This window comes from Dicentrarchus labrax, unplaced genomic scaffold (genome assembly GCF_905237075.1).
Source record: "Dicentrarchus labrax unplaced genomic scaffold, dlabrax2021, whole genome shotgun sequence".
NCBI classification, from domain to species: Eukaryota; Metazoa; Chordata; class Actinopteri; family Moronidae; genus Dicentrarchus; species Dicentrarchus labrax.
In genome coordinates this window covers 5890310-5912136 of record NW_026136701.1, presented here as the reverse complement: position 1 = coordinate 5912136, position 21827 = coordinate 5890310, and the positions used below count along the sequence as shown (strand labels likewise).

At 42.8% G+C, this 21827-nt stretch overlaps 1 protein-coding gene across 6 annotated transcripts in view; it reads right to left on the bottom strand.

The window, feature by feature from the left end:
• rnf220a (ring finger protein 220a) overlaps nt 1-21532 on the bottom strand; it is a 164955-nt gene extending 143423 nt beyond the window's left edge. Inside the window, exons 1-3 of one of the 6 annotated variants that reach the window (XM_051396589.1) lie at nt 21098-21526; nt 9441-9523; nt 6334-7563 (exon numbers count right to left, since the gene is read on the bottom strand). In XM_051396589.1, the coding sequence (XP_051252549.1) occupies nt 6334-6988 (655 nt within the window). In that variant the 5' untranslated portion in view covers nt 6989-7563; nt 9441-9523; nt 21098-21526. Of the gene's footprint in view, nt 1-6333; nt 7564-9440; nt 9524-21097 lie in introns of all 6 variants that reach the window. The other 5 variants (XM_051396598.1, XM_051396580.1, XM_051396616.1 and 2 more) reach the window with 5 other exon arrangements.
• Between the last annotated feature and the right edge of the window lie 295 nt (nt 21533-21827).

The window sequence follows — 21827 nt, the reverse complement described above, 5'->3', positions numbered from 1 at the left end:
AGGCTGGTATTGACAGGGAAACAGACACACACTCCTCACCCTGGGGGAGCTGCCAGAAGGGCAGAAGGGCACACACTTGGGGGTAAACAAAGCCACCACAAGTAGGACAGTTCTCGATGTGTGTGTGTGTGTGTGTGTGTGTGTGTGTGTGTGTGTGTGTGTGTGTGTGTGTGTGTGGCACACAGAAGAGACTGACAGGGAGGCAACATGAGAGGGACAAGCCTTTTAACATCTGGCTAAGCACTGACAGGAAGACACACACACACACACACACACGAGCAAGCAGGCAGGCGAGTCCCAGTCCTAATTATTAGAACACTCTTACTTAACTTAACCCTGCCACTAGACCGTGACAGGCAGAGATGGAAGGGAGGGAGAGGGGGAGGGAGAGGTGGAGGAGGGCAGATTTTTGTGAGGACAAGGAGAAGGATGAGCGTTTCTGTCTCCTTGGCTAATTTTTTAACTCCTTGTGTGCCACAGCAGGGAGCGAATGGAGTGGAAAGGACAGAAAATGATTTAAAAAAAAAAAAACAGACATTAACATTCAGAGTCTGAACACATCAGGACCCCACCGAAGCAGTGTGATTGACAGGTGGTCTGTGGGAAGTGCAGTGCAGAAATCCCACAGTAATTCCTGCCTCATGCTAAAGATGGAAGCCAAATTCAAAACAAAATCTGTTTGTCATCCATCAACATCAGCATCACTATAATCTATCTTCCCGTTGTGAGAACTCTCTTTTCCCTAGTTTATTTTTCTCTGCTGTGATTTTTTTTTTCTTTGCTACAACAATTTGTTCCAGTCTTCCCCAGAAAGAAACAACACACATGACTTTTGCTCTGTGGCAAAAAAAAAGATAAACAAAGAAAGGACGCAACTCCAAAAAAAGAAGAGAAGAAAGGCAAAGAGCAGGATGAAGAGGAGGCCTCTCGCTGTGTGTTTTAACAGCTGTGTGTGGTGCACTCTGTTAAACGTTACTGTCGTATGCTGATGTGCATTAAAGTAATTTGACTGAAACCATTGGAAAGTAAGGACAGTAAGTGTGGAGGCTACACGCATTCAGCAATATAAACCTGTCCATGGTGTGCTGTCTTCAGAATTCCTCCGTTTTTACTTCAGTCGGGCAGATGGGATCTGCATTTCAGCTCAACATCTCACCAGCCTCCCTGTTTCCTTCTCTCTTTCCTTCCCACAACCTTTTTTTTCTTATTGCTTTTATCCTTTCTTTTATCTCACCCCCCTTCCTCCCTCATACGTTCCATACCCTGACTCGCTAAAAGAATTTGTTTTCTTTCTTTCTTTCCCTGCCAGCGATTTCTCTTTCTTTTTTCAGCTGTACATTTGTCTTCTTGTTGACTTTGTCTTACTTTCTCGTATTTACCGTCTATTTTAACTGTGTGTGTAGAAAATGAAAGCAATAAAGAAAGGGAAAGGAAGGAAGAAGAAAGATGAGGAAGCTGGGTGAGGCATTCAGGGTCAGGTTCAGTGTAAATCTCTCAGCCTTGTAAATGTGGAGAGCGGAGAGAATGTAAACAAACAGACTACAGCTGTCACACAGTCATATTGGGGAGATGCACACACACACACACACACACACACACACACACATACACACACACACAAGGAGAAGGAGGGAGTGAAGGAAGGATGGAAAAATGATGGAGGGGAGAACAAAAGAGAAGTAAAAGGCAGAGGAAAACAAATATGATAGAATGTGCTGGATACTGAGGCGCAAACACACTCAAACCTTTGCATTGACACGTCGGGCAAAAACACCAAATCCCCTCCACAAACAAACATGTGCACTGCAAGGGTGGATTGTTTCATTTGTCAACACTATTAATTCCAATCACACATCCCATAATTCCAGTCTCTCTTTTACTGTATATGCACAAAAACCCTCCTCTGCTCCTCAGCCCTTCATTCTTGTGCTAAAACCTTACAATGTGAACACAGTAAATGCTAATAGCTTTTACAATAATATGACATGCATAGTCCTCTTAAGGCATGATGGGGCCTTTATGTGCAGGTTTAGCGGATGACAGGTTAGCGGGTTTAGTTAACAGCCAACGTGCCTGTCAGTGCAGTGGGGGGATTTGGGAGGGCTTAGCATAGAGTAGGCCACTGTTGCTTGGAGTGGCAGGCTTGACAGAATTGCATGCAGGGAAGTTTGGGTTGTAGGGTTTTTCCAAGTTGTGTTAACATCATTCTTGTTTTAATGTGTAGCAAAGATGAAAGGATCACCTTCCCACACGACAGATGACTGGATTGTGATAGGATAGAACTAAAAGACATATTCAATATGTAAATGGTTGAAGGTAGACGTAAAAAGCAGTGGTAGTGAGAATCTGCAGCACATTTAAGATATGGATATGACGTCGCAGGACAGGTGATAAGGCTCTGATGTACTCCTGGACTTTAACTAGACTCCGACGTGGACAGTGATCATGCAGCTGTATATACTACTTTGGATATCTGCGTAGGCAACACTATCACTAGGACAAGAACCTCAGCACTGAACGATTCTATAAAACCCAAGATTACATGGAATCATGACTCTTTTTTTTTAAAGTCAAACATTAAAAAGCTTGTGGAGGAGGACATGAATTCCTAGTCTGTGACAGATCACAAAGTGAGCTACCCTGCTTGAAAATCAGACGTGCTACATGTCCATCTATGTCCCACTTTCTGTCTTGCTGCATATAAGGCACACTACTCCCACTACTGACACTGAACTAGCCAAAGGGTTCACACAGGCACTTGGTGCATACGTTCCGGTCATACAGTCCAAGTGGCCATACATATTTGTCTGTACGCAAAGGTTTTGTGGACGCTGACATGAGCAAATGCGTCTATGTGGCTGTGGAAGGTATAATTTAAGCTTTAAGAAGTCAAAGATCACCTTTCACTAAACATTTAAATGTACCCATGGTAACCAAATTGTGAAATGCATGTGTAAATCTCCCCAAGATACACTTTGGATATTTGTCTTACCAAACAAGCTTTTAGAGTTTATTGTCATTACTGTAAGCAAATTATTATATTAAATATTGTACAATGCAATGAGGAGCTGCAGGAGGTGGAATTAAATTTTTTGTGATCAGGATGTATTTAAATAAAGTTTTTTTTAAAAAGTTCAAACCTACATGTAAATGTTTTTAAAAAGCAGCTTTTTTGAGTAATCATTCAAAACAGCTCCATTAGTCACTTAATGACAACTAAGCTATCTCTGTGAAGACAGAACCAGCTCCAATCGCTGATGAAGATCATAATATGTGTTTGTAAGCTCCAAAATGGCTCATGAGAGGACTAAGATTGTTTCGTCAAAACTCCAGAAGTGCTTGGAGATGACTTAAAAGAATTGATACAGTTGGTGTATAGCAACTAAGCAATCACGTGGCGTGTATCCCAGAGAGAAACATACTTATTTAAAATTGGATTGTTTGGATTTTAAGGAACGGAAAGCAAGCAAAATCAATGTGTTTCTGTTGGCTTTGAACATTAAATTATAATCACTGTTATTTTTTTAGTAGGGAGATACCGGCCTTTTAATGACGGCTATAAATTGTATCCATGTAAACAATATCAACACTGTTCAGATTCAGATTTTATGGCACAAATGACTCAAAGTCCATTAGCCAGACTTGAATCTACAATGTCATGCTTGCACTGGATACACCCTTGTGGGTTAAACCATGTAGCTCAAGCAATCTTAAGATATACTTAAAATACTGAGAATTCAAGTTTCAGAAACTTATTGAATCAAGTAGTTTTCATTATTTGTTTGCCATCATATACATATTGAAACCCCTGCAAATAATATTTCATCTTTTGTACCAGAATGATGACACCGTATGATCCGAAGCATTATAAAGCTCTTCTCACTGTGAGATTTTCTAGAGGTATGTGTGAAACAGCGAGAAGGCTGCTAGTTAGCTAATGTGTGTGTGAAGCAGCTAGAGCACTGTTCTCATGGGATTGTACCAAAGTGTTGTTTGTTCTTTACGCCTCCACTGGATAGCCAAAACCAGTGAAGGAGAACCCATAATTCTTTGCTGTGAGCAGTGCCTCTGCACATCCAATTGCATTAGAAGCCTATGGTAGAGGTGGAGGCTACTTGTGCCAAGATTTAACCTGATTAGATACAGATTCAGCCGTTCCAAAAGACAGCACAGGAGCCCTGTACCCATCTCCTATTCTATTTCTGGCCTCCTTCTTAGTGCTCACAGATCTGTAGTGATAACATGGCACATATGGCAGTAACATACTTCACACTCAACAGCCACAGTTCTCTTGAGCAAGGCACTTGCTAGTACTACAGTAGCTTTTGCACAATGTCGGCACAAATGGAAAATGTACGTGAAAAAAGGTTTTAAATCAGCAGTCTAATGAGACTACAGTTCCATAGCAGAGTTGTCATTTCTTCCTTTCTCTCCTCTCTTTGTTCCTCTTCCCTCTCGCACTTTGTGTGCTCTTTGATATCTTTCTCCCCCTTCTTATTCCTTCCCAGCCAGCCACCGGGTGTCATTTTCCCAATTTCCCTCTCTCCATTGCTTCCTTCATCCCTTCTCTTCCTCACCCTCTCTGTCTCTCCTGCGGTGGTCTTTTTATCGGATCAGTCTCAGGTCGTCGCCTCTGTCTCTCATGTGTTCCATCAAGGATGCATCCTTCAAACACACATACACACACACAGGCTCTCCTTTCACAAGAGGCGGAAGAGAAATGAAAGAAGGAATATAGAAATAAAGACAAAAAAGGAAAGATAAATGAAGTTAAGAAAGGAGAGACCGAATGGGGAAAAAACTAAAAGAGAAAGACTTTCTCTTTTAGTTGAATTATACACTATAGGCACGTCTCTGTCTCTCTCCTAATTTGTCACTGAGATCCGATGCAGCTTGTTGACATGTGTAGGAGATGTTGGTGCTCATGCTGAGAGGTGTTTGTGTGTCTGGAACAGAGTGTTTGTGGATGCTTGTGTGTTTGTGCTTGGAGCTCTCACAACCCCTCTCCCACCTCCCTTTTATTACACACACACATGGCCCTGCCAAGGTTTTGGGTATGTGGGTAAATCTTTTGGCAAGAGTGCTGCCAGCGTGGAGCTATGATGAATGCTGATGGCAAAGAGCATGGCCGGTCTCTGAACCAGTCACTCACACACATGCACACACATATATACACACACAAACACACACACACACACACACACACACAAACACTAATCAGATTCCCACTGCGTGAGGGCCAAATGGCATCCTTCCACTGGTGAATGCTAATGTGACCAGTGGAGCTTGTGGGGTTGTGAAACAAGGATAGGGAGAGCCAGGAGAGATGATGACAAGAGAACATAGATGGGATTGTTTATTGGCGTGTGTGATGTTAGTGTGTAAAAATTTGCATTCTTTTACAAATTGCAGCAAGTTGTACTTTTTAATTTTTCATTTGAGAGCCAGAATTAGATTTGGCTGTGTGTGCGTGTTTGTGAGTCTTGATGTACAAGTTTGTGCATGTGTGTTGTTTGCAGGTTTAATTATTACAGTTGTCTGTAGAATAATCCTAGAATATGGTGGTTTAAGAACCGTTTTGATCAAATGTGGGTTGAGTATTAGACGTGTGACATTGTGACAATCCTGCACACGTTGCACTTTTAGGGGTGTGTCTAATATGTATCAAGAGACCGTACATCAGTGCAACAACTTCTAGTAAGCTGAAGGAAATGCATAATGGAAATTGTGATGTAGTGTGTTTCTTCATTTTACCACACTGAAACAACACGTGTATAATTATATTGGCGCTGATTTATGTTTGCACTGGAAGAGACTTACAGAGCAAGTCTATGTGGTCTGAGTGTTGTCTAAATGTTATGTGAGCACACTATGCAACAAGTTCCAATAATTTGTCTTAATATGCGTTACAATCTAATCTTGCATACAGATGGGTGACAAATATGCACGAAAAACCCAACATTAAGTGTCTTATTAAGGTGTTGTTCCATCACAAGCCTGTAGGAAAGCTCCAAGTGTCTAAACTCTACTGGAGGCATAAACACTAATCCTCCAAAAGATATTCTCTCATTTTGTAGTTTCATAAAGGTGGTAAAGAGAACAGTCTAACACGATGCTCCGAAATCTCCCATAGGTGTTCAATTGGGTTGAGATCTGGTGATCATTGTATGTGATTCACAGCATTGTCATACTCATAAAACCATTCAGTGACCTGTACTGTTATGTTTCCACAAATGTATTCATGTTTTTGTCAGTTGTCACCCATGTGTATGCATTCAATGGGGTCCTAGTTTCCTTGAGTGCAATATAGAACAGCAATGAATTGCTACTTACAGCGCTCAATGCGGTCCTCAGGGCTGGAGGAAGTCTCTCGATCAGACAGGAGGCCTGATACAGCGAAGATCTTCTTCCCACTGTCCTCCACTGCTTTCAAGGCGCTGCTGGGTGAGCCTCCAGGAGGGATCTGGGAGCCGCCAAAGTCGTACTCTTTCCCCTCTGCATCAGAGTAGCGCAGGTGGGGTGAAGCATCTGGATCCAGACAGCCTTTGAGGCGCTTGGCTGGGGTGAAAGCAGACTGATACCCGCCTGGCGCCCCGTCCCGATCTTCTGGAGGTGAGGCGAAAGGCCTGAAGGCTCCGACGCCACTGTGATTCAGCATGCTGATTGGCGAGCAGTCCAGGTTAGGTGGGGCAAACTGATGATGGAGGTGGAGGAGGGATGGAGGAAAATCCCTGTTGGGGAATCCTGGTGGGACACCACCTTGGCGGTGGTACATTGATGCAAAAGTGTAAGAACCATTGTTAAATGGCAAATGGACGTCTTTCTCAACAGAAACCGGGACACCGAATGGACGTGGCTGCTGGCAGGGAATTGAGGCATCCCGAGAGGCTTCAGCAGTAGAGGCCAGGACCATGAGGGCTGGGGAGGCCAAGGGATTGGGCAGATAGGAGGAACTCTCCATCTTGAAGGCTGCCCTGTGGAGGTCCATGTTTGGACAGACAAAAGAGGTCGTAAGTATTTTATGAGGAGGAGGAGATGATTCCTCCTCAATAAGAATTGAGACAATGTCCAAGACCCTTGGAAAGGGTCTGAGGAAGTGAGGGAATCTGGGTTGGAGTCTTGAAGGATTTGGTTTTCTGAAGGGGGGGGGGGGCTCAGAAAAGAGCTGTTTGAAGAAAGAGTATTTTTGAAGAACTTAAAGAGAATCAGCCAACATCAGTTCAGGTTAGCTTCTATTCAGTTCATTTCTCTTCAGTAGAACTAAAGTGAGTTAATCTGTTTCCAGACAAATTCACTTGAACTGAGTTCAGTCCAGATCATTCCGTGCCAGGTAAGTGCTGGTGGGTATGTTCAGTCCTTCACAGACTTTACAGTTTACACTACTGCAGTCCTAATGATAAATACAATAAATGCTCAAGATGATGTTTTTCCTCCAGGGTTATAAGCAGTAAAGGCCTCCCTCTTGGAGAGTTTTTGGATGTGTTGCTGAAGCCAAATGGTCCGGGGAGGCTGGACATCCGTAGGTCGTCAAAGCTGGTTCCTCATCTTCATGTGGTCGCCAAACTGAGGGGATACAAAACACAAGCATTGGTTTCAGTTCATTTGAGCGTTACAGTGTTGTTTTGGATTCTCGGGTAGTTCAATAACACTGATCGCAAGAAAAGCAACTTGTAAAGCTTAGCATATTTTATTTTGGTCTTGTTGCTTCAACAAGTTGTTGTGATGGCAGTCACTAGAACAGTGGGCTCACCGGTTCTGCCAAGTTAACAAAATTCTACATTGTGACCTCTCAACTGAGTTCTTTCCTAAAACACAAAATGTGATAGGTAAAAGTACATCTTCTTACACATCGCATGTTTGTGATTAGACGAGACCTGCCCTTTGACAGATGCTAACTTTACAGATTCCTTGAGGTTTCTGCCACTTTGGACAGCCTTGAAAAGATCCACCGTTTCACATTTATCTTAGACCTCCTCATCTTTTCTTAATGATAGGTACTTTCAGAGACAAGAGGCATGCAGTTTTTTCTACAGACAAAGATCAATGTCTTGCCCTCAATCTGTATGTAGTGGAAAAAGGGAGTGGAGTGGAAAATTTTTAATAAAGGAGCTGCTGGAAGCCAAGTCTTGAAGTCAAAAACTTTGGGGACTGAGTGTTCTTAAGGGGACACTGTTGTTGAAGCCACAAACTCAGAACCTCTTGGGAAAAAGTGTCCTCGAGTTGACACTGTTGATCAAATCCTGTAAATCCCTGCCCTTTGACAAAAAGCCAAGAACTATTTCAAACCCCAAACTTCTCTCACTTTCCCCTCCCCTTTTCCTCCTGCTCTTTAAAAAACTTCTCCAAACTGTTTCCACATCACATCTTTCCATTCCGATCTCTACAGCCCTCCACGTCTCATCTCTTTCCAAATGTCCCTTCCTTGTCCTCCATCCTCCTAATCTGTCCATCGCCCCCTCCTCTTCCTCTTCTCTCCTAGTCATCTTCTCCTCTCATCTCCCTAGCGCTATCTCTCCTCCCTCCCCCTTCCATCTGAGATCTTGGTCTAAGCCGCTTATTCCTACCATCTTCCAGGATCTTATTGGACCAGAACCACTTGTCTTAAGATAAGGACACACACATACACACACTTCACCCACACACATCTGATAAGAGGCTATGTGGCTCAATGTTCAGCTTGACACACGACTCGGTGGGGCGAACACACTCCACACTCTTGCAGGCTATGCTACCCTCGCGCCTATCTCTCTATCTAACCACTTTTAATTTGCCAATTTTTACTATCTTTCCTCCCTTTCTTTTTACATCTCTCCTGTCAATCTCTTCTCCTCTCATCCCTCCTTCTCTCCCCCCCTCCCATTTTCCCCTCCCTTGGGTGATTCAGATGGGTGATATCATATCAGACCTCTCCATCTGCCATCCACGAGCCAGAGGAAATCTGACTGAGTGAATAAATTAGCCGTACTTGACCTCACGACCCCCCCGGCATCCGTGGCAACAGACTAGAATCTTCCCTCCCGGGGATTAGATTGAAGCGTGCGATTGGCCGGCGGGAGGAACGCGGAGAGGTAACCGATGAAACGGCAAAATAACATTTCAGAGATTTTTATCCCCAAAGGGCAATTTGAAGGTGGCTGGCTTGTTAAGCGTCCAATATGTTAAGATTAAGAGTAGGTAAAGATGTGCTTGTTGTACATAAGTGATTGTGGGATTTTGTGCATCATTCTGGATTTAAAAAAATAATCAGATCAGCTTACATGCAAATAGGTTATCATGCGTAATTTTACCTGTTTTATTGAATCAGATAAAATCATATGCCGTTTTGCACTATTAGAAAGCATTCAGCACCGGCATCAAAATCTAACACCAATGCAACTTGAAAAGGTCAAACATGAAATCATGTGCACACATACATAAACACACAACAAATACAAACTCACACAGTATCAAGTGGTGGCTCGGCCCGCTCTAGACGAGCTTCAAAGCTGAGTTGACTACCAGCCAACATCAAAGGAGAAACTCCCTGGGAAATGAAAGGAGAAAATCTTTTATAGCTATCAGCTGTCCACAACACTCATTCAAATCAATTTCCAAACCTGATCTCGGCTTTGGCACGCTCCCCCACCTCCCACACACACAAAGACACACACACACCAACAACTGCCAAGAGGAAGGAGAGAGGAGAGGGCCAGGAGACAGAGAGAGATCGGGAGATGTGAGATGTTTTACATTACCGCAAATGTACAGTAGACTAGTGTGGAGTGTTGAGAACGGCTTACGCTAACACGCCTCTGGTCTGGACAGATGCCACAGAGTCACATTACACGCCTCTTTTCCTCCTCCTCCACCACCTCCTCTTTTCACCCTCTCTTCCCTACCTACCGCAATCCATCCTGGAAATAGCACCTTGAAAGTGTAGCCATGACAAAACTCCTTTCTTTCTTTCTCCCCCCATCCCTTTCTCTGTCTATCACTTTACTCCCTCTCCTCCTCTCTCTCCGTCTTTCTCACTTCCTCGGGCTGGTGTCCTCTCGCTGTTCGCGCTGTATATCAGATCACGCTTTCTCCTGTATAACCTCTAAAGTAGGAGTGTGTCTGAGGTGTTGATAGCGAGGTAATACACTGATAAGTACCGGGATATTTCAATTTTATTATCATTACCCAGCAGGCCGAGGGGCGGCGAGTGAAGGGCCAACGTGAAGCAGCCAATCCAATAAGAGGACACTGGATATTTCCTTACAGGCCGCAACAGGGGAGGAGAGGAGAGGAGAGGAGAGGAGAGGAGAGGAGAGGGGACAAGAAAACTTGAGGGGAGGAAAGAAAGAGGGCAGGGGAGAGGAAATGAGGAGAGGAAATAAGGAAAGGAGAGGAGAGGAGAGGGTGTGATATCAGAGCAAAGGGTACAAATCTCATCTCCCTGGGTGATTGACACAAGCTGGCTGCCTTCTGGCCCGGTGGTCTTGTGTGCACACACGCACCAACACACACATACACACGTGTATGTGACGAGGCCTCTAGAAAGTGATACCGAGGAGCCCTTCAGCTGTCCCTCTGCATTTAACTTCTGTGTGCGCTTTTGTATGGATGCTTTCACATGTTCAAAATATTATTCTTACGTGTGTAGTTCACAATAAATTCCAACTCTTCTTGTAATATCACACTAATAGAAGTGTCATAAAGCTGCTTAAAGTCAGTGATGTTTTTCACCTTGTCTCTAAAACAACAATCATAATTCCAGATGACATACACCTATGCATATCATCAATATACAAGTGCAATTACATCTTACGCACACGCGCATAATGTCAGCCGGTGCCACTTACAATCCCATTTGCCACTGAGGGATACCACCCACACATTGTCTGACACCGGGTATATGCATTTTATAATAGAAAATGTCACAGGGGAACATTTACCACGCTGTCATAATTTGATTACAGTGTGCAAGAATGATACAGCTGTCGGCGCGATATTAAATACAAACAGCGAGGAGGGCTTTTCACGTCAAATCTGCACTTTAAGTGACAATGTTATACCAGTCGGCGAAATTGCGGTGTCAACAACAATGTGCCTTAACATCATTCTGAGGGGGGAATTTCACTCAGGAAATATGAGCTACTGAGAGAGGGGCTGTGGGAGAAGTCACAGATCCTTTGTAAAATAACTGGTAAATGTGGTCATAAACATTATTATTGTTCTTTAAAAATAATGATAGGATGTTATTTGCTTGTTGAAACAAAAAATCTGGGGTTGGTGGTGTTATAGATACAAAATATTACTTTGGGCCTCCAATGATGAGAATGGTGGTTTCCAAATAAGTTTCCTATCTAAACTAGAATAACATGTTTTATCTTCCTCACTCTCTTCCAGATGTTGAACGCCTTTGATCGACAGCTGGAGGAAAGAAATATAAGCAGTTCTGAGTGTCAGGATCAGAAGAGTGAAAGGGAAAAAGTGGGATCCAAATAACTACACTGGCGACAAAGAGTGCCGTCTTATCGAAGCCTTCCTTTTTGTTGTAAATATTTTTCTTGCATGGCTGCTTTGAGTGTGTAACCAACGCTTTTGCTGTTCCAACACGGCGCTGAAACTTGTCAGATCGAGTTTTCCAGTGTGTCTGCTGAGTTTTAGAGAGGAACGAAGAGGAATCCAATTTTTGTTATAAAAATGTCTTGTCGACTGTGACTCGTGTGTGTTTGTATGTGTGTGTGTGAGACTGCTGAGACTGTCGGGAAGGAAAGCAGCTGAAGTTATTTTATTTTTTTTCTAATGGAGACAGAGAGAAAAGCAGTCAAAACCGCAGGCTTGTCTGAATGTGTGTATGTGTGTGTGTATGAGCACACACTTCCCGGTCCATGGGTATATTTAGAGATTGTTGACAAGCGTGAAAGTGCCACTCTTACATTTTATTACAAGACAGGCCAAGCTGTGTCATTCATCTCATCTCTCTGGTGAACACACACCATCTCTCACACATACCAGATCATGTATCGACAATTTAGAGACTCTGAGGGACGAAAGATATTGAAAAACACACTATACAGCATATTTTAACTTGATGCACCATAGAACTGAACTGACCGAAGTGCTTGCAAAAGTATCTTAATACATGTCTCTGTAATTGAATGTGGTATTTAATTAAGAACAATCTTAAATATGCTGTGTAAAAGAGAAAACAAAACTCTCCTGAGAACAAAATGTTCATGTCCAACAGCCCTGAAAGTCCAGTTAAAATTTACAGCCTGTGAAGTCTACCCTCAGCCTCTGCCACCCTTGTACTCCATACTTCTCTCTCACTGTGCTTTACACTACCCTGAAAGCCCTGGCACATCTTATTCTAGGGTAATTACAGCACTGTACATTTTAACCACCACAAAAACGAACCATATAAACATTTTATAAGAAACTATCAACCCCATGGACTATCATCAGAGCAATGTATACTAATTACAGATGCCATATTTTCAGGTAGAAACCATAAATATCATAAAAAATATTTTTATTATTTAAAAAGAATAAAGTAATCTTAGCAGCAGCCATTTCCATAGATGTGAAACCCCTAATTATCACAGCAGCATGTTGTTGCTGTCCAGTGAAAACTATGTAACTCAACAATGCCAACCTATCAGGAAACCCTGTTTTAACTTCTGGGACATTTTTTGGAAAATTCAATGAGTTTAGCCCAAGACTTGGAAAAATTGTCTGAAACCACAAAAGAGCTTTTTTTTATTTTTTTCGCGAATATGATGCATGACAGGGATTTCAATGGACAGCTTGGTAACTTTTGTCTCATGGTCCCAATGCATATGCATATCAGTGCAGCTCACATGCGTGGCATAACTAGAACAGAAACACTGCCAAAAATGAATGAAAACACAAACGTATATAGAAAATAAAATGCTTCTTTTGTTTTCTTGGATTTTGAAACAGAAAAAAACAGTATTTTTCAAACCGTGCAGAGTAAATCAGACCATTCTGAAGACTTATTTCACCGGCCAAAAGACAAAGAAAACACTGCTATTTAAAACCCTGCTGTCAGATATTAAATATTTGCCCTCATGACACAGATAGAGGAAACAGAGGAAGTAAACGGCCTGTCTGTACAGTGTGTGTGTGTGAGTTTTTTTAGCATGAAAAGCATGAGCAGAGCCGCACACAGGTCCACTCTGTATTCCAGACGGACTGCGGTGTTTGTGCTTGTGCGTCAGTAGGTGTGGGTGTATCTGCGTGTGTGTTTGCTGATGTCCGAAGCAACAGTCGATACTATTGAAATCTACTCATTCATGTCTGGCCATGAGGCAAAGCTCAAATGTCCTTGTGAATAAGAATCACACCCATCCATCTCTCCCTTCTCTCTCTCTCTCTCTCTCTTTCTCTCTCTCTCTCATATTATTTGTCCTTGTCTTTCCTTTCAGCTGTAAACCCCTAATTTTGTTTCCAAATGTCTTTCGAATATTCAATCTCATGTTTCTCTCTTCTTTTCTTTCCCCTTCTTTCTTTCGCCCTTTCTGATATGAAATCTGTAACCAGGTTATTCGCTTCAGTCAGCAGCTGCTGCAGTTAACAGGAGATACATGCATCAGCAGTCGAAAAAAATATTACAGTGAGATTTAATAATATACAGACACACACATCATCCTGAGGTGGATAATGACACTTGGGCAATATTCAGCGACAAAATCAATAAGGATTGGACAAGCTTGTGCAAGTGAACATGCAAGCTTTGTGCAGCAGTCAACTAACAACATATATATTTTGGAGAATGTTTTACTCAACAAGGAATACTTCAACTTATTTGTGTTTTTTGAATGCAGAAGAAGAAGGACTATGTTTTTTTTTGTCATCTTTCTTCTTTGGACTCTCACTGTGAGATTCATGCAATGCTCCTGAAAAAAAAAAAAAAAAGGCAAGAGGATTTACTTCTCAAATAAGCCTTTGTGATTTCGGAGACAGAGTCATGGCCGGCAGACAAAAATCATTCTGGAAGTCGGCCCTGACCTGTGGCAGGGATTTCTATTCATGGCAGCACCAGCGAGGCCCAGTTCAGTGGGGCCAGCTAATTCGTGGTACAGACAAGACTAAATGGGAAAAGCACACCACTCCATTGCTCATAGATTACCATCCCCAAAGTGTATTTTTGGATCACTGGTAAACCAAATCTCAGCATCTATTTTTATTTTTTTAATGTTTCCCTGAAATGATGTTAAACAGAGTTCCTTTGACATATCTGGCTGCTGTCAGGTGCAGCAGCATCGGCCTGCATTCTGGACTTGGGACTTTTTTTTGTCATTTAAAAGCATTTTGAGAAGTTTATCGGATTCAAAGAGTCCAAGAAATAACAATTAATTATCACAGAAAGCAGTTTGATTTTACTTTTAAGTGGCTTAATATCTAACAGAGAACCAAATGACATAAATAGCCTCCCTTTCTTCTTCAAATAAAACATTTTCATGTGCTCGATTTATGGTGCAATGGAAGCAGTGCCCGGTACTGCAACACTGAGCTAAACAAAAGCCAGGAAACACGTACGCTCAAAAGCTGACAGTCTGCTCTCATGCCTCATATTCATCCGTTTCTGCTGCATTCATAATACTTTTCAGAGACGAAGCACGCACTCACAAAAACCTTATAAGCCAGACGGATGACACCAGTGTCTCTTTGCTGGCTGACAGGTGACAGAGCTCGCTATCCATCCTGTAGCAATGTGACCGAGCCTGTGTGTGTGTGTGTGTGTGTGTGTGTGGCACCAGCCGGCCCGCTATGACTCTTTATTGCTGTGCTGCGCCGGCGTGTACAACGGCAGCCACTAATCTAGCTGGCTGGCAGGCAGACAGGCAGCTGGCTGGCCGGTTTGTACTACAGGATGCCTGCAAGTGCAAGCCAATTAGTTCAAGTTTAACAAGGAAAAAAACTGCTGCCAGGTACGCTGTTTTCACTCACAGATTTTTGCTGTAATAATCCTCTTTTGTGGAGTTAATAATGATAATAAGAACAATGAGAAATGTCTTTGATGCCTGCCGGGAAATGATCTGATCTCCTCTGCATGGAGGCCAGAGGTCAGAGATATGGAGCAGCAGCCCTGGAGCTGGTGGGGAGGATGCTCAACCAACAACCAATTGTTAACTTATCAAAAAGCTGCCAAGCATACAGTGTGAATATCAAACTGCTTGTGTGCAGACATGCAGATGCATAAAGGTGTGTGGTCCTGCTGGTATGTGTGTGTGTGTGTGTGTGTGTGTGTGTGTGTGTGTGTGTATTTCTGCATCGGTTGGTTGGATCAGGCTGCCTGTATCAGTCTCGTCTCCTGCCTGGATGCCTGGCTGGCTGCACAGAGAAAAATGATAAGTAGGCTACACAAATACTGCCCGTCTGCAATCGATGGACGCAAATGCACCAACAGTATCTTCTGGGGAGGTGTGCGAAGGGAGGGGGTGAATATTAGCTTATTTTCCAAGCAGGGAGCTTGTGATATGGCTCTTGGTGTAATTGACGAATGGGGGGGAAACCTGAGAGAGATATGATGTGGCGGGGAGGGGGGGGGGCAAAGGTGGGGGGTGGAGAGGGGGGGTATAGACACAGACAGAAAGAGACATGGAGCAATATGGAGAATAGAAAGTATCTGACATCCGACACAACTCCTCTCCCCCCCATTAGGCTAATTCTTTGACTTTCTCTTGTTGCCGATAGCGTCTCCAAGTGATATTTCCCCCTATAACGGCATTACCAGTGGCTGCCTTCTCCAATGCAATCAAACCATTAAACACAGTGCTGCATTGCCTACATGGAGTGATTTCCTTCCAATAGAAAATGACTGGGCACGAGCTACTCCCCTTTCCTGTCATCAATAAAAGGAATCACTGGGTCTGCATGCATATTTGCAGGAAGAGGATAAACTTCCAGTTTGCAGCAGAACTCTTAATTGCTCAGTTTGTTCTAAATAATAATCTCATTAATATTAAATCCAAGCATTTCCAAGCTTATTTTTCTTTTGCATATGCATTTGCATAATTTTCTAAAATATGACAAGAGAATAGGATGCTCTATATAATTTAATACTGTTTCTATGGCCAGTAAAATGGACAAATCTCGCTCATTCACATTTAAATGACTTTCACTGATCAAACATTAAAAAGAAAACAGCTTCAAAAATGTCTATTTTCTTAAAAGCATAGCAATAAAAATGAGCAGGATGCACTAGAAATATTAGACATGAAAGTGGCGGTGTGTGAAAAATGTCAAATAAAAACTTTCCAACACGGAATATTGGGCAAATCAATCATAATCGCCCCAAAACACAATCTGCGTTGCGGACAGGCTGCAATTTCCAGCGAGGAAAAAAACCCATTCCGTTAGTTTGATAAGACAGCCCTACAATATCCATCCATTAAATGATTGCATCCGGCTCCTCGCACTTAATTATGGTGATTATAACAGCGATAACAAGACAACAATAACACAAAGTTTTAAGATGCAGAGCGCGCAGGAAGCGTTTTCTCTCCGAGGGAGGAGGGAGGAAGGGAGGGAGGAAGAGGGGGGGGGCTCTCTCGTGTCTGCGTGTTCAAACACTTGTTATTTACCGGCGACGCGTTTATTTCAATTACCGTCTGCATGTCAAATTAGCTCTCGTATGTAGTGTTTATTAGCACAACAAAATAATAAAACACACACAGGAGGAGGAGGAGGAGGAGGAAGAAAGGGAGGGAGGCTGAAGGAGTGGAGAAGGAGTTGGTTCTGCTTTTAATAAAGAAAGAGGAATTAGTGCATATTGATAGGACTTAATAGACCGAGGGGGGTCATCAAACCAGTCGCGACTGAGCGATCCATGCTTAATTTACTATCAGTGTCATGTTATATGGGAGGGGGGGTTAATGCGCGCGTCCTGACGCATTAATATTCCCAAATATGAGAAGTTTGGTTGAGAATAGACTTTAAAAGACAAAAAATTATAGAGTATTTGTTCGGGGGGGGGTTGTCAGACAGAGAGAAGAATATTGTGTAGGATGGGGAGGAAGAGGTGAGACAAAAAAGTTACATCCGCTTCTTTCTTTTAAATTCTTGATTACTCTCCTCAGAGAGGCGGCGGTAAATAAAACTTGGTGAGCAGCATAAATCCACTCCCACATTGGGGGGTATCACTTGTGCTTTCTTTTAATTCTCTCATAAAAACATCCACATGTGATGAATATCATTTTGGAGCTGCTCACCAGCTACTTAATGATTATCTACGTCTCGGTAACAGTGATAAGGGTTCCTCATAATGAAGCAGGTGGTGGTGGTTATGTTTTTCCCTCTTGTTTCGGACGTGGCGTTTTTTCGGATCCAAATTAAAATAAACTTCTCTCCCTGCGGCCATCGATCCAGAGGAGAGGTGTGAAATGGACATTAATTTTAGTTCACTTCACGCTGCGCAAAGGAGGAGAGCAAGAGAGATCAATGGCGAGCAATAACAGCTGACTGCTGAGAGAGAGAGAGGGGGGGGGTCGAAAACGCTGACAAATAAATCATCTTTTGCTTCTTTTCCTCCAACCTCGACACTATTTTTTCTCCTCTTCTTTGCGCCTACAGACTATTCCTTTGGGAAGGGAGAGAGGAGGAGGAGATGATGAGGCCTAAATGAATAACTGAGAAAAATAAACCGAGCACAGATATTGTAAGAAATTTAAAACCGAGGCTAATATATTTAATTTGGTTGAGAAAACAAATCCTCACTACAGCGTAAAGGCCCGTCTTGTTGCGTTTCACTCGAAAATAAATGTATTTGATATTTGTGGGCATCGTTATGTGTCATTTATATCTGTGTGGCCCCAACGCTCCGAGGAACGCTCGCACAATTAATACCAAACACACTGCAATTAAGGCACAAACACACAACTTACAATTAAACCACTAAAAAGTTACAATCAATACTCTGACTTTCATACAAACATATTTATAAAAACATCAGGCTTCCGTAGTGTATTTAAATGTGGATGTGAAATAAGCGAGTTTAACGAATATCCAAGCGGCGGCCTATAAATCACTGAGCTCTGAAAGCTGAGGCGCAAAATAACAAAATGATACAGAAAGAAGGTGTATCACTCTGGGTGACAGCATTTTACAACAAAGACCACAAAACACGTTTAAATACACAAAAAACTAAACCATGTGTATGAGGGAAAAATGCAGCTTTAATTTGTCTTCATTTAAAATCGCTTTTTAGGGAACACCGGCCTATTTAAATCATGGTTAAAATATTTGAACTCTTAATATAACGCAATGTCAGGGAAATCAATCAGTCTCATTAACATATAGCCTAATTACAAATATAAGAATTAAATTTGGAGGTATTTTATGAAACTTCCTGCGTATAAACATTAACTGGAAAAATAAATCAAATAAATCTCTGCTGTGCATTACATGTCTCCTTAAAATTATGAATTTAAATTAATGCATTTACTGGTATTTCTAATATATAGAGGGATGGGCTGTGTACCAGATCATTTAATGGAGAAATGACAGGTCTAAAAAAACGGATAATTACAGGGGGTAAATTAAATGCAATGCTCACTTTCCTTCAGAAGTAAAATATATTAATAAGACTACAACTTTTTCTCCGCATCGGAAACAAAGTGAACAACAAACCACCATGTATCTACTAGCCTATATATGATGCCATTTAACGTATTGAAGAGAACGTTTCTGTAACACCTCTCCTCCTTCACAATTTCCCACTTTTAAAAGATCATTATTGCTGGCTAATGTGTGTGGTTGGAGAATGAAAAGGCTCGGCGGGTCGTTAGAAGTCAGGGCTGGTTGATCTGACAATCAATAAAATCAATTTGAAGGGATCCATCACGCTGGCTTCACTGGATCTGGATTTGGAGTTTCTGATTTTTGAGGAACTATAATTCAATCTTCACAGTGCGGTGAGTTCAATGACCCGCCTCGGGGGCACCTTCGCTCCGAAAGTGTGTTTTTTACGCGCTATTTATTGCTGGCACTGAGCGAGACTTTTCAACTTGGAAATGACTACCAATAGCTCTGCTGCGTTTTTTCCTCACACTACTAATTTTATTATTCTCTAAACTGGGTGCTGCGGCTTTGTGCGGCAATGCTCGCTGATCCGGGCGCGTACTGTTTCGGCGAGGTCTCTCTTTTTAAAAAAAGGGCATGGATGTGATTAAGACAGGGCGGCCACACAGCAAAGAAATAAAAGAGCGAGAACAAATTAGTTAAATATTTCTTGGACTATAAAAAAATCTGAAGTTGTGACTTTCATCCACTGTCTTTACTGTCTGCGGCAGTCACTCCGAATAACAACTTTACCTTATTAAATAAAAAGACAAGAACAACAAATAAAATGTCACTCGGTGAACCTACAGAGTAAAGAATATGAGGGACTGTGCAAAAAACAGAAAACACTGCCTATGACTGCCGTAATATAGGGGAGAGTGGTTTGCCAAAAAATTCTTTTTTTTTGTTTAAAAAAAAACAACAACCCTAGTTCTGTTAAAAGTTACAATCATTTATTTATGACGAGACACGGTAGAATGACAAAAATATATATAAAAAGTTCAGGTTGTATCCGGTTATACCGACGCAGCAACAGCGGGACCTGGCGTTTACGGGAAGCCGATTTTGGCTCACTGTGCTCGGCCATGAAGCTGGAAGGCCCTCGGGACTTCCTCTGGCTGGGCGCTGCTTATTTAGGGGGAGGATGTAAATTATAGTGGCTCCCTAGTTAACAGGTGTTTCCCAACTGTGTGCAGGCCTCTGTGTGTGTGCGTGTGTGTGTGTGTGTGTGTGTGTGTGTGTGTGTGTGTGTGTGAGAGAGAGAGAGTGTGTGTGTGCGCGTGTGTGCCTGCACGCGCATGCTACGCAGCGAGTCGCCTTCTTTTTGAATTGAAGCCGTCTGTTTCTCTTTGAGAGAAACTGATAATAATTTGTTGCGCATTTGAGATGACTTGTATTCACACACGCTTGTAGGGGGGAGGGTTTCCTGTAAAAACTCTATTTTTCTTTTTTTTTTTTTCATAATGCTTTGGTAATTTAGTTTTTATTTTAATTGCTAAAATCACATTTGGTTGAATAAAAATGGAAGTTTCAAATCAGAGATTAAAACGCAAATTCGTTTATGAAGATCAGCATTCCCATTTCTACAAAATAGTTGTTGTGCAGGAGTCCTCCATACATTTCAATCTGTTAGTGATTCATTAAAATCAGCCTCATCAGTGGCTTTATTGGAGCCCAACTAACGGGGAAAATGTGCGGCAGTTTAAGCCACATTCCCTCATCATTATGAGCGCTTTAGTGCTCCAAAGCAACTGTAACTTTCACTGAAAACCAGCGATAGAGTGAATCAGTGAGCTATAAGCACTGCTGTCTTCATGTGAAGAACTAAAACTCAACTTTTAAATAAACAGATCACTGTAGGCCTGCCTAACGGTCATTATTGAGGATCCAGCGGGTAATGATGGGAAAACCGGTGCAGAAATAAAAAAGGTTTCTCTGGCAGAATGTGGTTGTATTTTTAAATCTTTTAGTGGGATGTTTAAGAATAATTCAAAGATCTAATCACTAATTCTGAAAAGACATAAAGCAATGAGAAAATCAATATTTAGAGTTGTAAAAAGTTGCAATACTGGTTGCCGTGTATGGCCGTGCACTTGTAATGTTCTAATGTGTGATGATGGTAATGTATGCGTAATGACACTGACACACGTACTATACTGAAACAAGTGTTTTCAAGGAGTCACTTTCTTGTTTGGGATCCTCACATGTGCACGCGCGCGGACGCACACACACACTTCTCCACAAACAAGATATAAATGTATACGCACTCACGCGCACACGCGTAAAAGTCCGTGTCCAAACGGAGACGGTCCGTGCCGTGACTTTTTCTCTCTATATACATATTTTTTACGCTTGGAAACGCCACCGCGCACGGCGACAAAAAGAGCGCACAATCCCCGAGAAAGTTTATTGAAACGACTCGAAATCCGCTTCCAAAACAGAAAGAAGCGGCGGAACGCGAAAAAGGCGTGGAAGCACAAACTGTATGAGCTTCAAACCCAATAACAACAACAACAACAACAAAAAGACAGTCAGTGTTACTCACCTCGCCGTGGTACAATCCGCTTCTTCTGCAGACGACTCCTCGGTTTCCGGCTTCTTTTTTTTTATCCTCACAACAAACGGAAAACTTTTTGTGCGGAGTGGGAATATCAGTAGCACTGGCCCTTCTGGCTCTTGCGCAGCAGCACCGGAGATAACGGGAGGCGCTTTGTGGAAGCAAAAGTAGTTAACACCTCCCCGTTAGGTTACCAAAGCGCAGCCACAGAGGAGGACAGAGAGGGCGAGGGAGAGAGAGAGAGAGAGAGAGAGAGAGAGAGAGAGAGAGAGAGAGAGAGGCTGACTTTCCACAAACACAGTGTAAAGTGGGTATCAATAGCGCAATCGCGCGTGCAGCCCCTCCGCTGAAACACCGAGAGGGACGATCAGTGGGAGGAAAGAGGAGTGGAGCCGGTGTGGGAGCGCAGGATCGCAGAGACGGTGGCAGGCAGTGGTGGCGGCGGTGGTGTGAGGGGGTAGGGGGGGTGGTGGTGGTGGTGGGGGTCTCACAGTGCTCAACAGCGACGTGTGTGAGGCTAGAGCTGGGCTGCGCGAGGCTGAGCGGGGAGTGTGGGGGTGGATGGGGAGGACGAGGGAGGGAGGGAGGGAGGGAGGGGTGTCCAGAGCACTCCGAGGTGCAGTGCTGCCGCGCAGCGCTCGGGACGCTCAATGACTGACTGACAGACACACAGACACAGCACCTCTCTGCATTTCCCTCCGTTAAATACACCTCTATT